At 39.2% G+C, this 22,993-nt stretch overlaps 1 protein-coding gene across 4 annotated transcripts; it reads right to left on the reverse strand.

The window, feature by feature from the left end:
• Positions 1 to 19,785: 19,785 nt before the first annotated feature.
• Positions 19,786 to 22,644, reverse strand: LOC141430046 (uncharacterized). Of its 4 annotated transcripts, none has more exons than XR_012451600.1 (2): positions 20,185 to 20,473; positions 19,786 to 20,055 (listed from the first exon to the last, which is right to left on the reverse strand). XR_012451600.1 is itself a non-coding variant. In XM_074090586.1 (2 exons), exons 1-2 carry the CDS (start codon positions 22,046 to 22,048, stop codon positions 20,047 to 20,049), a joined length of 975 nt encoding a protein of 324 aa, XP_073946687.1. In that variant the 5' UTR covers positions 22,049 to 22,644; the 3' UTR covers positions 19,786 to 20,046. The 4 variants fall into 4 exon arrangements, 1 of the variants encoding a protein (XP_073946687.1); XR_012451601.1 differs by having other exon boundaries at positions 19,786 to 20,036; positions 20,157 to 20,473; XR_012451599.1 differs by having other exon boundaries at positions 20,157 to 20,473.
• Positions 22,645 to 22,993: the final 349 nt, after the last annotated feature.

Below are 22,993 nucleotides of genomic sequence, written 5' to 3' on the forward strand. Positions count from 1 at the left end.
AGACCACAATTCCGTATACCCCTGAGCAGAATGGAATTTCAGAACGCGCGAACCGATCCATAATGGAGAAAGCCAGATCTATGCTCCAGGACTCGCAGTTACCAAAGGCATATTGGGGAGAAGCTGTCAACACAGCTATTTACTTAAAAAATCGTACGCCTACTCAAGCTCTTAAGAATCAGATTCCAGAAGAGATATGGACTGGCACGAAAGTTAACCTGTCTCATCTGAGAGTCTTCGGCTGCCAAGCTCACGTTCTCGTACCCAAAGAAAAACGTACGAAACTTGACGCAAAGACGCAAACGTGCATCTTCGTTGGCTACGCAACCGAGAGCAAAGGCTATCGACTCGTCAATTCCCAAAATCCTCGAGTAATAATAATTGCAAGAGATGTTGTCTTCATTGAAAAAAAACCTTCACAGCAGTCCAATCAAAATTCATCTCAAATCGACACAGAATCCCAGCAAGAATCAACTCAAGTCCAAATACCGATCTTCGAACAGCCAGTACCACCAATAAATGTTCATGCGCAGCCTGACATCCAGACACCACCTGTGTCAGTTCAGCTCGAACCTCAACCTCTGCAAGTAGAACCTCAACTTGTTCTTGAACCTGAACCAGAAGCCATACAACCAGACCAAGCACCAGAACGGAGATACCCGTCAAGAGACAGGCATCCTCCTGCGCGGTATGTTTGTACAGTGCAGATGACTTCAGAGGAACCTGAAACATATAAAGAGGTCACAGAGCATCCGCAAAAGGATCAATGGTTTGAAGCCATGCAGGCTGAATATAATTCATTAATGAAACATGGGACATGGACATTAGTGGACAGACCCAAAGATCGCAAGACCACAAAGTGCAAGTGGGTCTTCAAACTTAAAAAGGACACAAGCGGACAAGTTGTGAAATACAAAGCACGGCTTGTAGCCAAAGGATTCACACAAGTTGAAGGAGTTGACTACGGCGAAACCTTCTCGCCAGTTGCAAGACTGTCTTCAGTGCGGATTTTGATGGCATTCGCAGTTGAATTAAATTGCCAAATTGAGCACTTGGATGTGGAAACGGCATTTTTAAATGGTGATTTAGAGGAGGAAATTTACATGGAGCAACCTGAAGGCTTCTCAACTGACCCTAAACATAAAGTTTGTCTACTTAAAAAGTCTCTTTATGGCTTGAAACAAGCGCCACGTCAGTGGAATAAAAAGGTATGTGACGCAATGTCCGCCTTATCATTGACACAAGCCACAAGTGAACACTGTCTCTACTACAGACGAGACGGAAACGACATATTAGTCGTAGCAGTATTCGTCGACGATTTTTTTTTACTGTGCAACAACGACCGGCTTAAAGCCGAGTTTAAAAACGGACTTAAAACGTTTTTCACAGTTAAAGACTTAGGTCTTCTCAAGGACTGTCTAGGTATGAGAGTTATTCAAAAGAATGGTTCACTCACTCTCGACCAAACGAACTACATCGATAAATTAATCGATAAATATAATATGAACGACGCTATATCCGTTACAACACCTATGGAACCTGGACTTAAACTTACCTTACCAGAGAAGGAAGATGAAGTTGAAGTGCCTTATCGGGAACTTATCGGCTCGTTAATGTACGTTTCGATTGGTACGAGACCCGACATTGCTCATACGGTCTCGTATCTATCACAATTCAACGCACATTACGGGGGGGTACACTGGAAAGCCGCTAAGAGGGTCCTTCGTTACCTCAAAGGTACCAAAGACCTCAAACTACACTTCACTAAAGGCCAGAACTACCCAGTAGGTTACGTAGACGCAGACTATGGGAGCAACGTATTAGATAGGCGATCCTTTACCGGTTACTTATTCCTCATGAGTGGAGCACCTGTCTCCTGGGAAGCGCGAAAACAGCGCACTGTCGCGCTATCTACCACAGAGGCAGAGTACATGGCTCTCGCAGAAGCCTGCAAGGAAGCCATTTACTTAAAGTCACTCATATCGGAAGTATTCGCCATCACTCATCCCATAATCATACACACAGACAATCAAAGTTCCATTAAACTTGCACACAATAACACTTATCACGCACGCACAAAACATATCGACATCAAACACCACTTCATACGAGACACACTGACACACCACGACCTACATCTCAAATACATTCATACGAATGACATGATCGCCGATATTCTTACTAAACCTTTGGCAAAGCTCAAGCACTGCAAGTGCGCCAATCAGTTAGGTTTAAGTTAGATTAGGCTTTCATAGTAGGTTTATTATTTTTGTGTGTACAGTTAGTCTTAAGTAGGTGTAATATATTGTATATATAGGGTGTTATTTTTCTTATGTTTGTGTTAGTGTTAAGTTAGTGTATAGTTTAGATTTTTGATATGTCTACTTGTATATATTGTATATATACAGGGTGTTTATATTACGGGGGGGTGTTAAACCTTCTTGTTTATATTTTTAATATTAAACACCCTGGCCATTTTTGATATGTGTGTATTTTGTATTTTGAATATTGTTCTGTTATTCTGCTTTGGTCTACTGTCATTACTTCTGTCTTGTGTCGCATACTGTTAACACATTATACTCGTTTTTACCCTGCTACTCTCGTTTCCTTCAATTAGGAGAAATGCAATATTCCCTCTCTTTGGGAATCACTGGTGAGGAACTGGACTGGCTCCTACTGCCGCGGATTAAATGTATCGCATTCGCGACCACATTATCGCTACGAAAGCGAAAACTTCCTATAAGTACGTAGGTTAGGTACCCTACAATAGAGTTGACTGTACATTAATCGAAGCGAATGTGTTAAGCGCAATGAACTCAGCATTATGCTGTGCCGGTGTCCGATTCACAACCGTTACCTATTTTATTATCTATCCTACTTAACAATATTGTTGTGTCTTGTGTATTGTTGTCTATTGCTGTGTTGTGAATAAATGTATTTCTTTCTTTCTTTCAATGTGTCCAAGTTTGAGGTAAGCAAGAGTGAAACTGGGTGCAAAACGTGAGTCAATTATTATTTAAAACCATCTCCTATAACATCCACTCGTAGCTTTTTGCACGTAGGTACGTACTACGTTCGTACGTTTTTCGGATATAATTGGTTATATTCAAAGTCAGTAGTAAGTATTAGAGGCGCTGGGCACAATATGCTTCATTCTTCACTAAGTCTGACTTTTAGGCGAGAGTAGAGTAGCTATCGGTTATCGTTTGGTAATGGAGTGGGGACTATGGGGGCCCCAATGCATCGCGGGGCCCTGGGCACGTGCCCGTGTGCCCAGTGGGGAAGAGGGGCCTACATAGGATTCCTTTTATAGGAATTTTGAATGACGATGATCTCTGATGACACGCTCTAATGTGGTTAATATAACCAATTTTATCCCGGTATAAAATAGGGAGTGTGCAAAGTCATCACGGGACAACGGCAACAGCTAGTTTTTACTAATTTTGTTGAGTACGACCAGCCAGTACCTATGACAATACCAACGTAAAGCAAATCTCGTTCTGGCAACACTAAAAACCAGACTCTGATCATTCTGAATGAAGGTTTAAGTTTTTATGAATAAAAACCATGCTGTCTCTTTTCATCTTAGTTTGTGCAATGTGTGTTACGTATTAAATTTTGTGATTGATATTTTTTCTATTTGTGAAATGGTAGTCCTAATTTTTTTATTTGCCGCCATTTCATGCTACTTACCAAGACTCGCTAGTACCTACCTACTTCTATTTATTCTCCTAAGTCCTGACATTTTTTAACAAACTTAGCGTTTAAGACCTAGACGTGGTTGACCTGCTTTGTTATTTTGGATATTATTTCAAATCTCTTAGAATTCTTTATTCAATGAACAATTTGTACTATATAAAGTACCTACATTCGGCCGTTATTCTTAGTGTCAATTAGTCCTTCATAAAATACGCGAGGACTTCGGAGGCTATGTGAACTTTTTGCTTTAGTTGTCTGTGCTCCTAGGTTTAGTGGGCGTTGAACGCTTTATCGCCAGTGAAGTTTGATACTTTTCTGTTATCACAACGAACAGGGTTTAGGAAGAATTGTAAATTACTACAAAGCCGAATGGGAAAAGTTTATATCGGTAGTTTTTATTGTTTTAAAACTCAATAATGGGTTCCTTTTCCTTCCTATCTATAATTTTTATATCGATATTATCCCTAATTATCCTTTAGGTAGGTACTAATATTATAAGTAAACACAAATAATACAAATTACCATTCTAAGGAGTTCAAAATAGTTTTAATACGTCGTACACACACATATTTCTCACCTCGGCAACGACTAGCGCGTACCGCGTGTGCCTGCATTTCCACTCACTTTCCACGATGACCTATCTACTCGTATAGCTCGTAGAAAGGAGCGTGCTAGGGTTGGCTTTATGGAATATAGTTTGACAGCTTATATAAAGCTAGCTGAAGGACCTAGAACTACTGAAGACAAATTACAAACCGGCCAAGCGTGAGTCGGACTCGAACTCGAAGGGTTCCGTACCACCGATTGTTAAGATGAACAGATGGACGGAGAACAGATAGGCGTTGGAGCCGAAAAGTTCTCGAGTGGAGAACGCGGATTGGCAAGCGTATATATGACGTCCACCAACGAGATGGACGGATGACCTGGTTAAAGCTGCGGGTTCAAGGTGGATACAAGCCGCTGTCAACTGAAGCAACTGGAGGAATATGGGGGAGGCCATGTCCAAATTGTCCAACAGTGGACGTCCTACGGCTGAGATTATGATGATGATGATGATGATGATGATGATTGTTAAGATTAAGTGTAAAACGCCGAAAAACAACATTTCAATTTTGGCATTTTATTAATTTACTAGCTGTTGCGTAGAATTCATTTATCGCTATCCCGCGGGAACTTATAAGTATGCAATTTTCCGAGATAAAAACTATCTTATGTCCTTCCCCGGGACTCAAGTTGTCTGTACACCAAATTTCATCTAAATCGGTTCAGCGGTTTAGACATGAAAACGTAACAAACAAACAATCAAACAGACTTCCAAACTTTTGCATTTATACTGTTAGTGGGATAATACATCGATGCCGCTATTCGAGAGCCATTGAAAGTATTAACCGCCATAAAATTTGCGTTTAATTTACAGAAATATAATTAATTCACTTTCAAGGCCACGAATTATTAACACTAATCAACATTAACATAAAACCTAATTTTGCGATAAGCGAGGTTCATTAGCCAGTTTCCACCGGTTCCGCCGCCATAAACCTCTACGACAGCTGACATTCCTGACGTGACATTTCTTGTTTTTCAAGCCGTGCGTCTCTTTCATAATGGGGGAGTAGAAAGAGATGTAGCTAGTGACAAAGCTGCACGTGTTATTAAATCCAGCTGGCATCCTTACCGTATCTCAGACGTACTATTTCGGAGTGAGCAGTAAAACGAAATTACTTGGGACAGATTTGAAGGCCCCCAGGGTTGGCTAAGGCGGGTGTTTCGGGGTTATTTACATAGGGCTCGCGCGGGCCCCGTCGTTATAGAGTGCGAACCCTAGTCGCGCGGAAAAATTGGGGATTTCGACCTTTGCATGATATACAGTAGAAATGTCGTAGCATGCTACGTAAATAACGTAGACACGCTACGCTTCTCTGTCAAGGAATATATTTTTATCGCTTTTGTCAGCGAGTTACAGAGGATAGTTACTTGTAGATGATGCTCAGGGGGGCTACTACAAACTTCAAAAATCGAAGTTTGTACCGTCCCGTCCCTCTCACTCTCATATTAAATAATATTAGCATGAGCGGGACGGCAAGAAACGAAGTTTGAATTATGCACTTCGTAGTATAGTTAGGGCCAGACGCATTTCTAAATAACTCTGACGTGAAGTCCTTATTCACCTATTTTACTGTGCCTCTGCTGTAGTCCAGTCAATAAAGTGAGCTTGTTTTTTAGAGCCTCTACGATAATTCTAACGTCTGTATAACTTTTATGTATAATGTCTTAAACTTTTGTAATTTTCACTCATAGTCAAAATACTACATCATCCCAGCCTATATACGTCCCACTGCTGGGCACAGGCCTCCTCTCAGAACAAGAGGGCTTGGGCCATAGTTCCCACGCGGGCCCAGTGCGGATTGGGAACTTCGCACGCACCATTGAATCGCTTCGCAGGTTTGTGCAGGTTTCCTCACGATGTTTTCCTTCACCGCAAAGCTCGTGGTAAATTTCAAATGTAATTCCGCACATAAATTTCGAAAAATTCAGAGGTGCGAGCCGGGGTTTGAACCCACGACCCTCTGCTTGAGAGGCGATAGGTCAAACCACTAGGCCACCACGGCGTTTCACCATAATAATACTACGCACAGGACTTATCACGCTAACACACACGAGTAATATTTACTCGTGACCACGGCCACTGTAATGTTGCCGAAACGTTGAGGTAAATATTGCTCGTGTGTGTATTTTGACTATAATTTTTATGTAGATGTTAAATAATGCACGCCTTCGGATGTAGTTCAAAAAGTTGGACATTTTATTACTCGTAACTCAGGTAGGTGGAATACGAAACATTCCATTGTGCAACAGAGTTAAACTTACAACCGAACTTTTTCAGTCAGTCATTTTCTTTGGTGTTGAATCAGTTAACACAGTAAAACTTTTTGAACCGGACCCTTTCACTCTTCTACGTACAACGACGATAGAAGTTTCAGTCATTATTATTCATCATCATCACCATCACCATGACTAGGCCATGCCGCAAAATGATTATGGTCGTATTCAATATAATTCAATAATTCGTAGCAGAAATCGGACCCTTTGACAATGACTACACACTACACAGAAAGGCAAAATTAATTCTTTATCGTCCATTGCTGATTTGGAACCATTTCGTGTCATGCGCAGTTTTTATCTTATTTTTTTCTGTTTCGTCACAGATAAATGTTTTCTTTCTTTTTCCGTCCGTCCGTCCGTCCCTCCGTCCGTCCGTAATATTGTTGTAGGAAAACTATAATGGTTAAGTTGGCTTGAAAACTATTAGTAGTTTTAAAGTAAATAGCAGCCTAAGGTATAAAATTTACCTAAACTTGGAAAATTCCGTATAAAATACGAAATCATTAGAAAAATATTACTTAATTTTTTCGTAATGGCTACGGAACCCTATTTTGGGCGTGCCCGACATGCTCTTGGCCGGTTATTCCTTTTATTTTTCTTCAAATTTATTACGTCTTGTCAGACTACAAAGTTGGATAGTCGGTTTTAAATTATTGCTGGATAAAAATCCTATTTAAAAAAATATCACGGGACAATTCACACCGATTGACCTAGTCCCAAAGAAAGCTTAGCAAAGCTTGTGTTATGGGTACTAAGCAACGGATAAATATAATTATATAGATAGATAAATAGGTACTTAAATACATTTAAACACCCAAGACCCGAGAACAAACATTGGTATTTTTCATGCAAATATCTGCCCCGACACGGGAATCGAATCCGGGACCTCAAGCTTCGTAGTCAGGTTCTCTAACCACTAGACCATCTGGTCGTCTACACTATTTGCATAGACTATATTGACATAAAGTTTATGCCACGCCCACGATTCGGATTTCCGAAAAAGAATCGCGATATGTACATAGTTATCGTCGAAACCGCCGAAACATTGAAATTACGTACTTACCTAAGTACTGGACTGTTTCGGGGTATTCTCGATTTATAAACGAAGCTGGTAAACTTAACATGTATGAAAAATGTGCAAGTAGGTATATGTTATATCGTTTAAGTTGCATTTCATTGTGGCGCTTCAAAATAATTCGCTTTACGGCCTCGCAAAATAATGTAACTTGCACAATTTTTTTGCAGACCAAAACTGGGTATACAATTTTTGCCCAAATTCATGCCCGAAAGTGCTAATATTTCCACTCATAGAACGTGCGTGAACCCTTTGCATGGAAAGCAGCCATAACCTCCCGATTCCTAAACCGGTCGCGTCCTGCGTACGTAACGTCCTGTACGCAAATGAAATAATATGCGTAGTATGAGAATAAAAAAGGGAATAGACTGGTAATTTCTTTAAGTACCTACCGCTATATGAAGCAGCATTCTAAGTTGAGAAATATATTGTTGTTTAGTTAAAAAAAACTTACCGGTTTCTATTCGAATTAGATTTTTTCAGAGTTATTTTTTAACTTCTACCGTCTTTTTGATGATGGATAGCCCAGTGGTTAGAGAACTTGACTACGACGCTTGAGGTCCCGGGTTCGATTCGATGCCCGATCGAGGCAGCTTTATAAGAAAATACGAATGTTTCTCCTCGAGTCTTGGGTGTGTATGTTTTTATTTACCTATAAAAGTATGTTTGCCCAGTACGTAAGTGCTCAGAACATAAGCTTTGCTTACTTTGGGACTGGGTCAATTGGTGAAGTGTTCCGTGATATTGTATTGTATTGTACCTATTGTGTTGTAAATAAAAAATTGTACATAAAAACACATGAAAATAACAGAACACAGGATAATAAGATGGACAAAGGTGAACTTATCCCTTAAAGGGATCTCTTCCAGTGTATTATTTTTATTTGTCGTTAGTGTGTCCATTAAAACATTAAGGAAGAATGTATAACCTGAAAATTTTCAAAGAAACTTTTAAAATAAAAATAGTCCAACGTGAGGTTTAACCTTAGACGACGAAGCAGAAGTTACGTAGATAATGATACTGAAGAAATATGAAAAGAATTCTTGATTCTTTATGATACCACGTCATAAAATATATCCTACGAAACTACAGCTTATTACCTAGAGAACGATCAAAGAGCAACGAAAATCGGGAGGAAGAACATGTTGTTGACTTGACAAATCTACGCCAATGATTCGGCAAAGGCCGCTCATTTTAGTTCAAGACTTTGAAAAAAGTTTAATAGACTCTTGAAAAGCAATTCTAGAAGCTCAAATTTGGGTAGATTTTGTTAAATATTGAATTGTTGCATTATTTGTTTTTATATTGATGAAAGAACATAAATATAAATAATGTTGCTTCATGAATATTTCATAAAATGTTCCATTTATCTGCTGAGAATATCTTTATAAGTCTTATGGCACAACAAAGAAATTTATCTTATAACAATCAGTTAAACGAATTTTACTTCCTTATGAGTGAAGCTACTAATAATTCGTCACCTAGGTACACAAAATTATATCCCTTAAGGAAGGAGATTCCTTTAAGTGTTAAGTTCGCCTTTGTACATCTCTTTCTCTTGTTATTTTCATGCATTTTATGTACAATAAGGAGTTATATATATTATACAATACTCACATCCTTGAGCTATCTTTATACAGAGATCATAACCATCTGTAATTCTTTATCTTTGTGCATAATGCGCGCCGTATGAATATGAGATGTCCTGTTGGACCATTAACTTCTATTTAAGGAGGCTTAACGAACCGTCCCCGCGGAACCCGCGGTTGCGCCATTTTTACTGAATTAAGAATCGACCACACCGAAGCTTAAGTTAATGCTACGTTTACGCATCACATTACACGCGGTTACGTATAGTAACGCATCAACTGTCACGTTTTTAATACACACGCTCCAAACTGTAGCTCTCTCAGACGCGATGCGTCATAGTGTAAACCTAGCGTTAGTGTATTCTGAACTTTGGTTCGGAAAATGCGTTACCTGATAATCTAGGTTATTAACTTAGAAAAGTTGTCAAACTCCATAAACTTGTCATATCAAAGTTCAATATCTCAAAAACAGATAGATCAATTTTAATGAAACTTAGCTAAAAACCACAGCGAGAAGCTTTCACGTAAAAAAACGCACCGAAATCGGTCCTTCAGTTTGAGAGCTACGAACGTCTCTTTTTTCGCATGGGGTCAAAAACGGGACGCACCCGCTACGATGCTAAGCTGCAGGGCTACTACGAAACTCGAAACTCGAAGTTCGTATCGTACCGGCCCTCTCGCTCTCGGATTAAATAGTATAAGTGTCAGAGGGATCGCACGACACGAACTTCGAGTTTCGAGTTTCGTAGTAGCCCTGCTGAGCTGACGCTACGCATCACGGCTCATAATTGCGGGACGTTTTAATGCGTAGGTACTCCAAATTGGAGCATTTTGCACGCTCTTAATTGAGCGGTGTCAATATTGCAAAAAATAGCAATACTTAGGTGTTTGTTTGTGGGTACAGTCAACTACAAAGAGCCCAATACGGCCAAAGTTACAAAAATATGTATACACGAACTTTCTTAACTTAACATTAAGGTGCTGTACACATATTTTTGTAACTTTGTCTCGATATAAGTAATTAAAGACAACTGCAAAGATATTTATGCATTGTCATCCAACATACACAAGTATAGGTGTCCCAAGTTTTATGTCGATCCAAACCTCACCATCATGTTCACCCATTAGTGTTAACGTGATCAACAAACGCATCACTGCTTAATTGCTGCGTCTGCTTATTTTGAGCTTCAGTGTGATCGTTCCTTTACCTACAGCCGCCATTTTTACAGAATTACGTAAATTACGTAACTAAGCACACAAAGTTGTTTGCTTGGACATACAAACAAGTAAAATGTCCTTTGGGTGTTTTATTTTCGAATTCTAAATTGAATTTTAGAAGTAATTTGTTTCTGGCGTCAGGGCGCGGAAAATAAAGTGTTTAGTAAGTATAACTTATTTATTAGTGTGAGTGGTCCTTGGTTTAAACATAAGAGTTAATTTGATCTTGAGGGCTTAAAAGAAAATCGAAGTTCGTATCGTACCGTCCCTCTCACTCTCGTATAAAATAATATAAGCCGGACCGCAAGATACGATGTTAGAATTTTGCACTTCATAGTGGCCTGTGAATGGTTGAAAATTCCGTGGTATATACCTAACTGTAGAGCAGGGTTTCCCAACCTTTATTTCGCCGATCCTCCCCGAACCAAAAAAAAATATTCTCATGTCCCTTAAGTTAAAAAAAAATAAGAAACACAAATTTTATGTGATTGAATGGCACTTCGGAACAGTTAATTTACGTACGCGTGAAATAGTATTTTTTTTTGGAAATGCAAACGTGCCTATTACATGCTATTACGCCCCCCCCCCCTGACATTTCTCTACGCCTTCCTAGTTGGGGCCCCTGGTTAGGAAGTCCTGTCATGGGTCAAAACATAAACAGGGTAATTTATTGAATCAGCCGTCACCTTGCGGTGTTCATATAATATATATCTGGTAGCATGGTGAACCTTTTGATGCTTTATGGCAGATATGCAGAATGCCAGATTCTCAAAATATCAGATTCTCAATATGCCGGTTTCTCAAAATTTCTGATACGGTTGTGTTGCCCTGAGTCTGGTTGAGTCCGAAAAGCGTCAGTGTAGTGTGGTGGTGGTGATAGTCGGATTTGTGTGATGAATGCGTGTTCTTACAGCGTGGAGGCGGAGCTGCATGAACACACATTAGCTACAAAGACGTGGATATCGTAAGATCGCGGGTGAGCAAAGTAATTGTTTATGTTCTTAAGCAGGGTATGCCTAAGTATGGAATATAAATATGTTATATGCAATAGTATGCATGTGTTTGTTTTCTTACAAAAGTTGCCATGCCATTGCAGAGGCCGTGGTCACGAGTCAACGCATGAACCAAGTTAAAACGTCGAGGTAACTTTAACAATAAGTAGTAGTCGCGATTAAGTCCCTAAATATACAGGGTGATCAATCCAAATACTCATAGGTCAGTATGGAAAAGTCATAAACTATTAAAACAATTGTTCAATAGTTTCTCACTTGTCCCTACTGACCCATTTGGATTAATCAAACTGTATTAGTTATGAGTGTCAATCCCATAAGTTTAAAACATCACGTCTTATCTTGTATAGATTTAGGGCGAAAAAAACCTATACTTCTTCAATAGAATTTAAATTCATATAATTATGTAACTACCATCTATTAGGTATATAGTATAGAGCATGAAACTACTACTAAACACTCATATTAAATGATATCGTAACGGATAACTCGCATCTTAAATCGAGTTTAGCTCGACATGTTTCGGGCTATTGCGTAGCCCTGCGCTTCTTTACAGGAGCACGCGACTGCGCCGCTGTGGTGACGGACGTGGCTGCGTGCCGTGCGCGTGTTGCGGCAGCCGCCGAGTCGCGTGCTGTGCTCCTGTGAAGAAGGGCTACGAAATAGCCCGAAACATGTCGAGCTAAACTCGATTTAAGACGTGAGTTATCCGTTATAATATCATTTAATATAGTATAGAGCTTCAAAAATCCTCCGTCTTCCGCTGATACTCCCCTACACGCGCGTATTAAAGTGAACAAAAGCCTCGCGCATTTTTAAAAGCTACACACTGAGTCCCCAAGCCTCATGGCCGCGTGGCCCCTTTATGAGATATATCACGAACACACAGGCAGAGAAAGGAGCCTGCGTTAATGTGTGCAACAGATGCGCCCACAATGGCGTGTCGAGGCTGCCATTCTCTACAATGCGCGTAGATGAAAATTCAGCGAGTTGTTTCGGTTGTTGTTCCACTGCGGACCAATGGGAAAAAATACAAAAAGAAAACATACATACGTAGGAACATAGCACCTTTCTATTTTTTTAAAGTCTACATATTAAAAAAGGGGTGTGGACAGCTAAAGTTTCGTTTATTTGATATTCTTCTTTTTCGTCATTCCTGCCTGTAGCAGAAGCACGTACAGTCGAATGCAAAAATATATATACAGCCATAGCGTTAAAATATCGATAGGTACATCGACCTTATGTTTAGTGCAGAAAGGTGTATAGATATGTATTTTTACGTCTTCATATCGATCCATATCATATATATAGGATATATGATCGATGCATCGATGTCCGTTGACCATTTTCCTTTTCGTATACCTCTTTTTCGATAACCTATCGACCTAACGTAACAACCGATTTTTAATGTACTTAGTTTCGCTTACCAGCAAAAGGGAAATCAGTCGCTTTCTGCAATAAAACGCAAAAAAATATTTCACCAATCGTTATTAATGAAATAATTATCATTTTATTACTGCAATGAATACATGAAAATGAGCGTTCGAACCGTCAAAGAACACGCTGCCTTCAGTAAACAATCTGTTTTTAGGTATGCTCTGGCAATGAGCGCATTACATAATCGGCTTAGATATACATATACTGGGATAAAATGGAGAAACGAGCCACTGTTACTTGTACTATTATCTATTCTGTGCCGGTGCCCACTTTCTCTGGATAAAGAGCTACACTTTGTAGTAGGATTTGTAGACTTCATAAGAAATTTACATCTTTAAAGTTTATTTTTTGCTACAAAGTATGTTTTGATATTGATACTGAAAATATAGGAGTATTTTAGGCTCGCTTTTTGTTAAGGTCTAAAGCTGAAGCAGGTTGTGTTTTGCAGTTTTTAGGTAACACAGTTGCATAGAGCGCCTCAGGCCTCTATAATTTTTTGTGAATCGTCATGACAACTTTTGTCCTTTAATAGACTTTAAGGTAGATGTAATCAATTAAAGATATTTGTCAATTTAATTACACATACAAACTTGATTATTTACATCACATAATTGTTTAGGTAGATACCTACGAGTATTAGAGATATAGATGGTCGAAAATTTACCCATTTGACTCATCAAAACCGAGCCCAAATCCTTCCTCCAAGAAAGCTAAAATCTTACAAAGAAGTTTCTTTTGTGATGTTCCTAGACAAGGAAAAGGGACTAATTATTCGTAATTCTAACGGAGGCAGAGTTTTGTAACGAGCGAGAAACGGTGGTCGTAAGCTAGTAAAATAGATAAGATCTAATAATTTATACGGCACCTTAGGTTACAATACTAAATTCACAGCGATCCATAAACACGAGTACCTTGTGAAGTTAGATTTAATTCCCTGTTTGCACCAATACGCCTCGTAATAACTCCGTGAATGGTTCGCAACTTCTAATCGAGTTCACCAACTCGTTGCCGAGTATAAATTAACGTCTTTACAAATCGTGTAGCTTACAATGTCCAAAGATGTGTCTGTTTTAAATGGTCGTGAGTGCAATTGTCAGTCTTTTCTCGAAGCCCTTGAGAAGAGTTGAATCATAACGATGATTCCTGTGACACTTGCAATGGTGGCTGTTATAAAGTGACATCATAAGTCGATTTTTTAGTACCCGACTGCCTGAACGAGGGTTATGTTTTTGGAGCGTATGTATATGTATGTATGTAAGTGTGTATGTATGTATATTTCTTTGGAGATCTCTTCTTCTGCAGCTTAAACGGCTGCAAAGACTTTGACATTTACTAAAATTTCATGACTGTAAGCTAAGTTGTTATTTAGAGATTTTATCCCTATGCCGTGGGAATATCGGGATAAAAAGTATCCTATGTTTTAATCCAGGTTATAGACTCACTTTTTACCAAATTTCATCCAAATCCGTCCAGCTGTTTCAGCGTGAAGAAGTACCTAACAAACATATTCACTCACTCACTCACAAACTTTCACATTTATAATATTAGTAGGATTAGTGGGATACGAGAATGAGAGGGACGGTACGATATGAACTTCGATTTTCGAATTTCGTAGCCCCGCAGACTACTGTCATTAGTGGACTGGCTGCGAGTTCAGAGCGTTACGCCGATGCCGATCGACTGGGCTTGTTTGCTTTCATAAGTTTATGAACTTGTATTTATCTCTCGCTCTCGTATTAAATAGTATAAGTGTCAGAAGGACCGCACCACACGAACTAAGAGTTTCGAGTTTCGTAGTAGCCCTGCAGATAACCGTTGGGGGAGAACAAACGTCGAGTGGCGACCTCAAATCGGAAGACGAGTGGATTACATTGTGCCCACATCTGGGCCGAGAACACTTATAGCGTCTTCAACGACGTGTATAAACCTAATCAGCGCTTACGCCCTCTGCCATCCCAAATAATTAAGGATTACGACGATGAAGCCGCCCCTATTTACGCCATAACTCATTCTGATTTATAACGTGTGAGCTTTGATGCCGTAAAGCTTAGAAACGGAAAAGTACGACTTGTAAATGTAGGTTTAAGCTACTATGTCATCATCATCATCATGTCAGCCGAAAGACGTCCACTGCTGGACGTAGGCCTCCCCTAAGGCTCTCCACTCAGACCGGTCTTGTGCTTTCCGCATCCAACGCGAACCCGCGATCCTAACCAAAAAGCTAAAGCTACTATACTAAGCTAGTATGTATTCAGCAAAAATAATAAAGTCTATCTAACTAAACTTAAGTTATATTGTCAGACCTTGCTTCTCACGAAATATCATGATTCTAGGTTAATAGAAAGTAGGTATCCTATAGGTTTATATAGGCGAAATATTAAAATACATATAAAGCTTAGATTGCCCGTATCTTTTGTCTGATTTAGTTGACTAAGCTTTACTTTATATCAGCTTGAAAGGACCGCAAATATGGAACATGATATGATTGCGACGTATGCTAGTTCCATATTATCCTGGGTAATTCGGGAAACGGAGCAGGACCAACCCTACACCCCCAGTAATTCAAAATTAAAATGATTTATTCAGTAAATAGGCCGCAATGGGTACTTTTACATGTCATTTTTTAAACTACCAGCGCTTTCGAAAAGACCAACATTGCCAAGAAGAATGCGCCGCAAGAAACTTGGCAGAAAGTAATTTTTTCATAATAATATAATTACAAATAAAATACTTAAAAACTATATTATACAATTTAATTGATAATGGGTCAGTTAAAATCCGGTAGAGTTGGTCCTGAGAGGCTACTACGAAATTCGAAGTTCGTATCGTATAGTCCTGCTGACATTAATGTTATTTAATACCCACTTGACAGTCCGACGATACCATGGTATCCAAAACCAAAATGCTTCAACCCGTCTGTGGATACTTTAATGTCGTAAAGTTTAACCTTGATTTTGTGCACAAATCTTATATTATAAGCTATTATTAAATAAATAGTACTTGAATGAGTAAACATTAATTTACGTCACAGTATTTTTTCTTTATTCAAAACCATGTAGTTAGATAATTGCAGATGCGCGGCGCGTTGCGTCCGTCGATAAGAAACCCGGACGGTTTGAGGCATATTGGTCGCGCACTCCGGACTATCAAGTGGATACGAAAAAAAACGGCCAAGAGCGTGTCGGACACGCCCAAAATAGGGTTCCGTAGCCATTACGATAACATTAAGTAATATTTTCCAAAGGATTTCGTATTTTATACGGAATCTTTCAAGTTTAGGTAGGTATATTTTATACCTTAGGCTGCTATTTACTCTTAAACTATTAATATTTTTTAAGCAAACTTAGTCGTTATAGCTTTTCTTGTGATTTTGATATACTTACTACCATTGTGAATTTTTTTTAAATTTTTCCACCCACCAGTTTAGATTTTAGAGGGGGGGACGCCCTATTTACATGAAAATTTGCACTTTAAAGTTGAATATTTTGCAAACAAATCACTGAATCAAAAAATAGTTTTAGCAACCCCCTAATGATTTTAAAAGACCTATCCAACGATACCCCACACTATAGGGTTGGATGAGAAAAAAAAATCACCCCCACTTTACGTCTATGGGAGGTACCCTAAAAATTTTTATTTTTATTTTCTATTGTACTATTTTGTCGGCATAGTTTATATATATATCCGTGTAAAATTACAGCTTTCTAGCATTGATAGTCCCTGAGCAAAGCCGCGGACGGACAGACAGACAGACATGGCGAAACTATAAGGGTTCCGTTTTTGCCATTTTGGCTCAAGAACTTCGATTTTCAAATTTCCTGTTACCCCTTCTGCTGCTATCTCCCGGATCACCCCGCATAACCAGCTATACCAGAAAGGCTAGTAAATCTTGTCACTACTGATGACTTATCTAACATTGTCCTTCTCTATAGCGGTGTAGGTCGCAGATCGTGCACACATGTACATATACGTGTGTACGCCCAGCTGTCGTTTACATTGGGAATGCAATTAAACTTCTACCATTTGGGCATTCTCACGTGATTCGAACTATTACGTGAATTTGGTAATTTTCTGTCATATGATACGAGTATGAGGCTTGTTTTCGTCGTTTGAGCTTTTGCGGCATTTGAATGAAGGCAGCAAATGGCTGGAAAAACGGAAATGGGACAAGCTTGAGCTGTTTTATTGTCTTGTGTATCTACTGTACTGTAAATAAAGCTATTCTAGTCGCATGATACGGAATGGTATTTAATACATTACTTATATTTTTTTAGCTCAAATATATGTTTAAAAGAATTTGAGACAAGACCACACTTGGCGAGAGATTTAACTTATTCTCACTTTAGGTGTTGGAACACTGTCTTTTTAATTTACCAATAAATTCATAGTATCACTTTGTCGGCGATGTTATTACGTACACCTATGCTAAATCAATACTAGGAAAAATAACTTATATCTACGGAACCCAAAAAAGGTCAAGGCTGACTAAAATAAAACTAAGCTGATGCCCAGTATTATACATGCGAGTGGTCAGCGCCGTGGTTCGTTTCAGTTTCCATTTAGGAGCCGTGAAAGCCTCGCAATGGACGTCACTATTAATAGGTGATGTGCTTGGTCGAGCGGCGCAGGCGCCGTAGGCGACGGGTAAAATAAATACAAAAATGTTTGTGTGTGTTAGTGTTGTGTGTCGATGTGATGGGGTGACAAATAAAAATGACCAACCTGACACCTGACGAAACTTGTTGTGAGTTGTGGATGAGTAGTACCTTGTGATTTACTAATGGTGTGTGTGTGCGTGTGTGTGCGTATTTTTTTTTAATTTTCTATATTTTTTATTCAATAAATTATAAAATGACCACGTGCGGGTAGTTCGAGATACGAGTGCCGGTACTTTTTGTGATCAAGTGCGGGTAGTTCGCAGGACTCGCGATGCGAGGCAGACTTGGCATCCCACACTTCAGTCTACTCGTGCCCATGGGCACTGTATGTTTGAAACGTCGAAATATTACTCGTGTGTTTAGCGTGATAAGTCCCGTTTGTAGTATTTTAATTATGAGCGAAAATCAAGAATGTTTTAAACATTATAAAATAAATACAATACAATACAATGACTCTATATTGTACACCACAAATACTCGTAGTAAGCGATACAGAAAACGCAAATAAAATATTTATAATAATAAAATATTTGCTCTTTAATTACATTAAAAATTGTTTTATTTAAATTTTCGTCATAGTCGGCGTGAAAAGTTGTATGAGTCACTCGGGAGCAAAATTATAAATTTTCATCTTGGGCATTAACACTTAAATCCCTCATTGCGCTCAGGATTCTACTTGAGAATCCGTCGCTACGTTCAGTATTCTATTGTAGAATCCTTCGCTAAATTCCGGATTCAATGTACTGTGGGGACTGTAACTAGGTAAGAGCTTAGGTACTGGGGATCAACGCGCGTGACTTTAAACTTAGTTCAAAATAAACAACTTCTTCAATCATTTGGATTTATTTCAGGGCTTAAAAATACATTTACATAGCATAGCACCAGCCGCTTAGGCTATCGGGAGCAATCTGCGCTCCGGCATGTATACCGCTGTCAAACTGTTTTAAAGTTATATTCTAGAAACACTATATAAAAAAACCTATCAGTTTATACAAAACTAGATTAATCTAACCTGCCAGGTGGTCAGTTTTACCACCTGCCAGCGGTATACAGCCTAGTTCCTACATATCCCTCCTTCCTCACAGAGGTGGGGACCTAATCTACGGCCCTACCTAACGGGGACATTACAGACAGAAAAGGGTCTTTGCTAAAGACTAGTCACATCCTTTTCATAAAACTCTAGTCTATGTTATTACAATCATAAATAGGTTTATATATTTCAAAATTTTCAAATCAAGGATGGGACTTCGCCGTCCAAAAAAACCCCGTAACAAAAAAGGTACGGCGCCTTTTCAGTAAAAAATTATCCTAGCTACGAAAGACGCGTGACATTGCCTGTGCAACCCGACACGTCATTCTTGCTTCTGAAACACCCGTGTCACATTTACTCTTTGGCCATAATGCCACTAGACAACGGTGCCTCATGGCAAGAATATCATACTGCCAACATCTGCACACTCGCATATGTTGCTAGCATAATCTGTGCATGCTGCCAACATCCGCTCTACTAGCAAATGTTGCTAGCATAACGTCTATGCTGTCAGCATCCGCTTTAACAGCAGTTGCTGCCAACAAGACTCACTTGTGTCTATTCCTAGACAGAGCATTAGGACAGCGGTAACTGCCATAACATTCCATCTATTACCGGAATAGATGAGATGCATGCAAACCCAGGCCCCTCCATGAGGTGCACCTGAGCTTTCATCCAGCTCATGGTTACCAAGATCAATGTGCTCACCTAAAATACCGAGCTGAACACATCGATTTACCTGTACCACTATCTACTTTTTTTTTTGTTTCCAAAGACCAAAAATTCAATTCATTTATTGTAAAACCACAGGATCAAGTAAATTCCAATTAAATTATTTCATATATTTCTTCAGCAGTGGTCGGCTTCATGCTTCATGGCTTGGCCCTGGTGTTCAAGTTCTTGTTTCTCAGCACCTCGAGCGGAGTTGCCGTTCAACAACGACAGCAATAGCTGCTGGGTTTCCATCTTATTATTATTTCACAGCCATGGATCCAAGTGTGGACCCCTGGGCAAGCTTCATCGGCGATCCCAGTTGGCTGTGTGAACTTCTGTTGCTTGAAAACTATTGAAAGGCACAGAAAATCAATCATTAAATACACCATCCATTAACACCACATATTTCTGGGCATATTGAACACATGAAGGTATGAAGTACTCCCACATGCTGAGATAAACTAATTAAAACTACTCATTCTTTATATATAGAAATTCACATCATATATGATTACAGTTCACATTGGGAGATGTATGAACAGGCAATCTCATATTCGTGAAGTTGAATATGTAAACAATTATATTAAGTTCACTATGTAAATAAAAGTTATCTGTTTGGTTTTCCAGCGATGTCGTCAGACATCAGTTTTGACAAGAGCAGCTGGGAGCTGCCATCAGTTTTCATCAGCCACTGCATGGCTGCTGCAGATTGCCATCTCATTTCTGCATTTAATTAATTGATCTCCCAATATGAAAACACACGAAAAAAAACATATATTAGTCACATAGTAATATTACAACACGCATTAGTCATATAAATTCATTATATCATTAATTTCCTACCTACTCAAAAAACTTTTAATTCAATTACCTATAATTATAAAATTCAATCGCAAAAAATAAATTTACAATGTTTACATTTGAATGACATTGTCAATCATTGGTCGTGTCAATTTTTTTCTAACCGTCGACACAGAACTTCTCGGGTGAACTTTTAAAAAGTTTTCAGTCAAACCACAAAGTTCATTCGGCTTGAGACAGCCATCACTTTCCGTCCCTTTCACTCCTAAATGAACGTTTTTAAATTTTATGTTTCGTTCATTTAGCGATCTTTGCTGCGAGAAAAACCTTTTATTAACATAACTTAGATAATGACGTGACTTTTGATTACCTTTTCTATGGAATCTATCAGGTCCGTTCGCGTTCTCACGTCGTCGCATTTCTACTCTTCCATAACAACCAGAAGGCGCCTCTCGCTCCTTCATCAGACCTGCCGAACCAATCTGCAAATTTTCCGACTTTCGTACCCTTTCAGGCTTCGAGCTCAACTCGCCTTTTTCGCCATCCTTTTGCTCCATCTTTCTATCGATCCTCGATACTTTCCCAATCGACTTCGACTTCTCCAACTTTCCTTCACTCGAACCTGAAGCAAAATAATTTAACGCACGGAACCCTAACAATTTTTTTGCTGATCGCGCTTTACTTTTCACGGTCAAGGAGTTAATTTGCTCGCACTCAACCTCTTTCATGGCAACTTGACTTGCACAAACTTTTTCGGTCAATAATGAAACGTTGCTCGTGTCATTCAATTTTCGAATAAAATTGACACGGAATTTTTTATTCAGAGTCAAAGTATGACTACTAAAATCAATCATTGCATTATTTGCAGTCAAAAAATCTTGCCCTAGAATGCAAAAATTTGTGCCATCATTAATTACTAACAGTCTAATTCTACAATAATAATTATCTATCAAAATATATGTATTTACAATTCCTATAGGCTGAATCATGGAGCCTCCTGCTACGCGCAAAGGATCACTGAGCTTGTGCTCATATTTTAAGTTTATTTCCTCTGCAAGGGAAACAGATATCAGTGACACATTGGCACCACTATCTACGAGGGCCTTGCAAATCCTGCCATTGAGCTCTACGGGCACAAACGTGTTCAGACTATTTTTTTCAACGGTACAAATATCGGGAAATTCAGTAGAAAAAATCGTATTAATTTGGAAACCATCAATATTTCCTTGATATCCTTGACGCTGCTGCGGCACCGGCTGTAGCTGCCGCGGCCTCAAATTATACCTTCCATATGGCGCACGTGATGTTCCCTGGTGTATTTCTTGCGGAAATACCATTGTTGGCGGCGTTTGGGACGTATCATACTCCGAACGCGGCGTGAATCGAAGAGGTGGAGCATCTCCTTGCTCCCACGAGTGTTGATAATCTTTTGTAATATTAATCGGCAGTTCTACTTTATGTGTTTTCATGTGTAATTCTGTATTAAATACATCACACAATTGCAGAATCGTTTTTCTTAGCTCCTCCTTTGACGCGAACAATCTAGACGCTAAATGTAATTGCCATTGCGAATTAATAGACTTAATAAAATGCTTGATAAATCTGCCGTCTTCAGTGATTCCTGCTTTTAAAGCTAATCTTTCTAGTTCATAATAAAATGATAGTAGCGGTTCTTTCGGCTCCTGCTTTCTATAATAAAAAGACTGGGCATAGTCTTCTTGCGACGGGAATTGTTCCACCAAACTCTGCTTTATTAAATCATACGACTCCAATGTCGTAAAATTGGCCTTGTACCAGGACAACGCGGGCCCTTCTAAGTAGAGTGCGATCGCTACTCGCTTCTGATCTGCGGACCAATTCTTTATGATCGCAATAGTTTCAAACTGGTGGATAAAATCGTCCACATCCGAATATCCTGCGAATTTTTCCGCCATCTTCTTTTCTTCTCCGCAATAAACTTTTGTTGCCCGCAAATTCTATTAAACACAGGGATAGAGGAAAAAATAAAATAACTCACAGTTGCTTCCTCAAAAATCGATACATTTACCAAATTGCTTCACTTTTCATGCGCTTTTTTTGTCATCAAAGCTCGTCTTTTCTTAACAATTGTCCATAGACCGCTGGAATCGCTGCGGTACTCCGTCGTCCTCTGAAGCGATAGCTAAAACATAAAAAGTACACCGACCGCGCCTAACTCCACCACTTGTGGGGACTGTAACTAGGTAAGAGCTTAGGTACTGGGGATCAACGCGCGTGACTTTAAACTTAGTTCAAAATAAACAACTTCTTCAATCATTTGGATTTATTTCAGGGCTTAAAAATACATTTACATAGCATAGCACCAGCCGCTTAGGCTATCGGGAGCAATCTGCGCTCCGGCATGTATACCGCTGTCAAACTGTTTTAAAGTTATATTCTAGAAACACTATATAAAAAAACCTATCAGTTTATACAAAACTAGATTAATCTAACCTGCCAGGTGGTCAGTTTTACCACCTGCCAGCGGTATACAGCCTAGTTCCTACAGTACCTACCTCCCTCGCCGTAAATACATTTTTCTCCCTGGTGGTGACACAAATTATTATTTCAATACAAGCGAAGCCGTTGTTACGGGAACGGAAAATTTGCTAAACAGTTGAAATTTGGATTTTTTAAACCTCTATTGTGGCTAGGGGATTTCGCTCCAGATATCTTTCCCTAAATGCGGTCCTCTTTCTATTGTTCAATTTCCCTTAAGCAAGAATGCCCGCCTACTGTGAGTTTCTATCCCCCGCACGACCGCATCCATTACGCGAAAAACACATTTAATGACGGTATTCATATTTAAACTTTAGCGGACATGAGCGGTAGTTATGGCGGCGTGCAATCATATGCGGTAA

Source organism: Choristoneura fumiferana, chromosome 8, assembly GCF_025370935.1.
Source record: "Choristoneura fumiferana chromosome 8, NRCan_CFum_1, whole genome shotgun sequence".
Taxonomy (NCBI): domain Eukaryota; kingdom Metazoa; phylum Arthropoda; class Insecta; order Lepidoptera; family Tortricidae; genus Choristoneura; species Choristoneura fumiferana.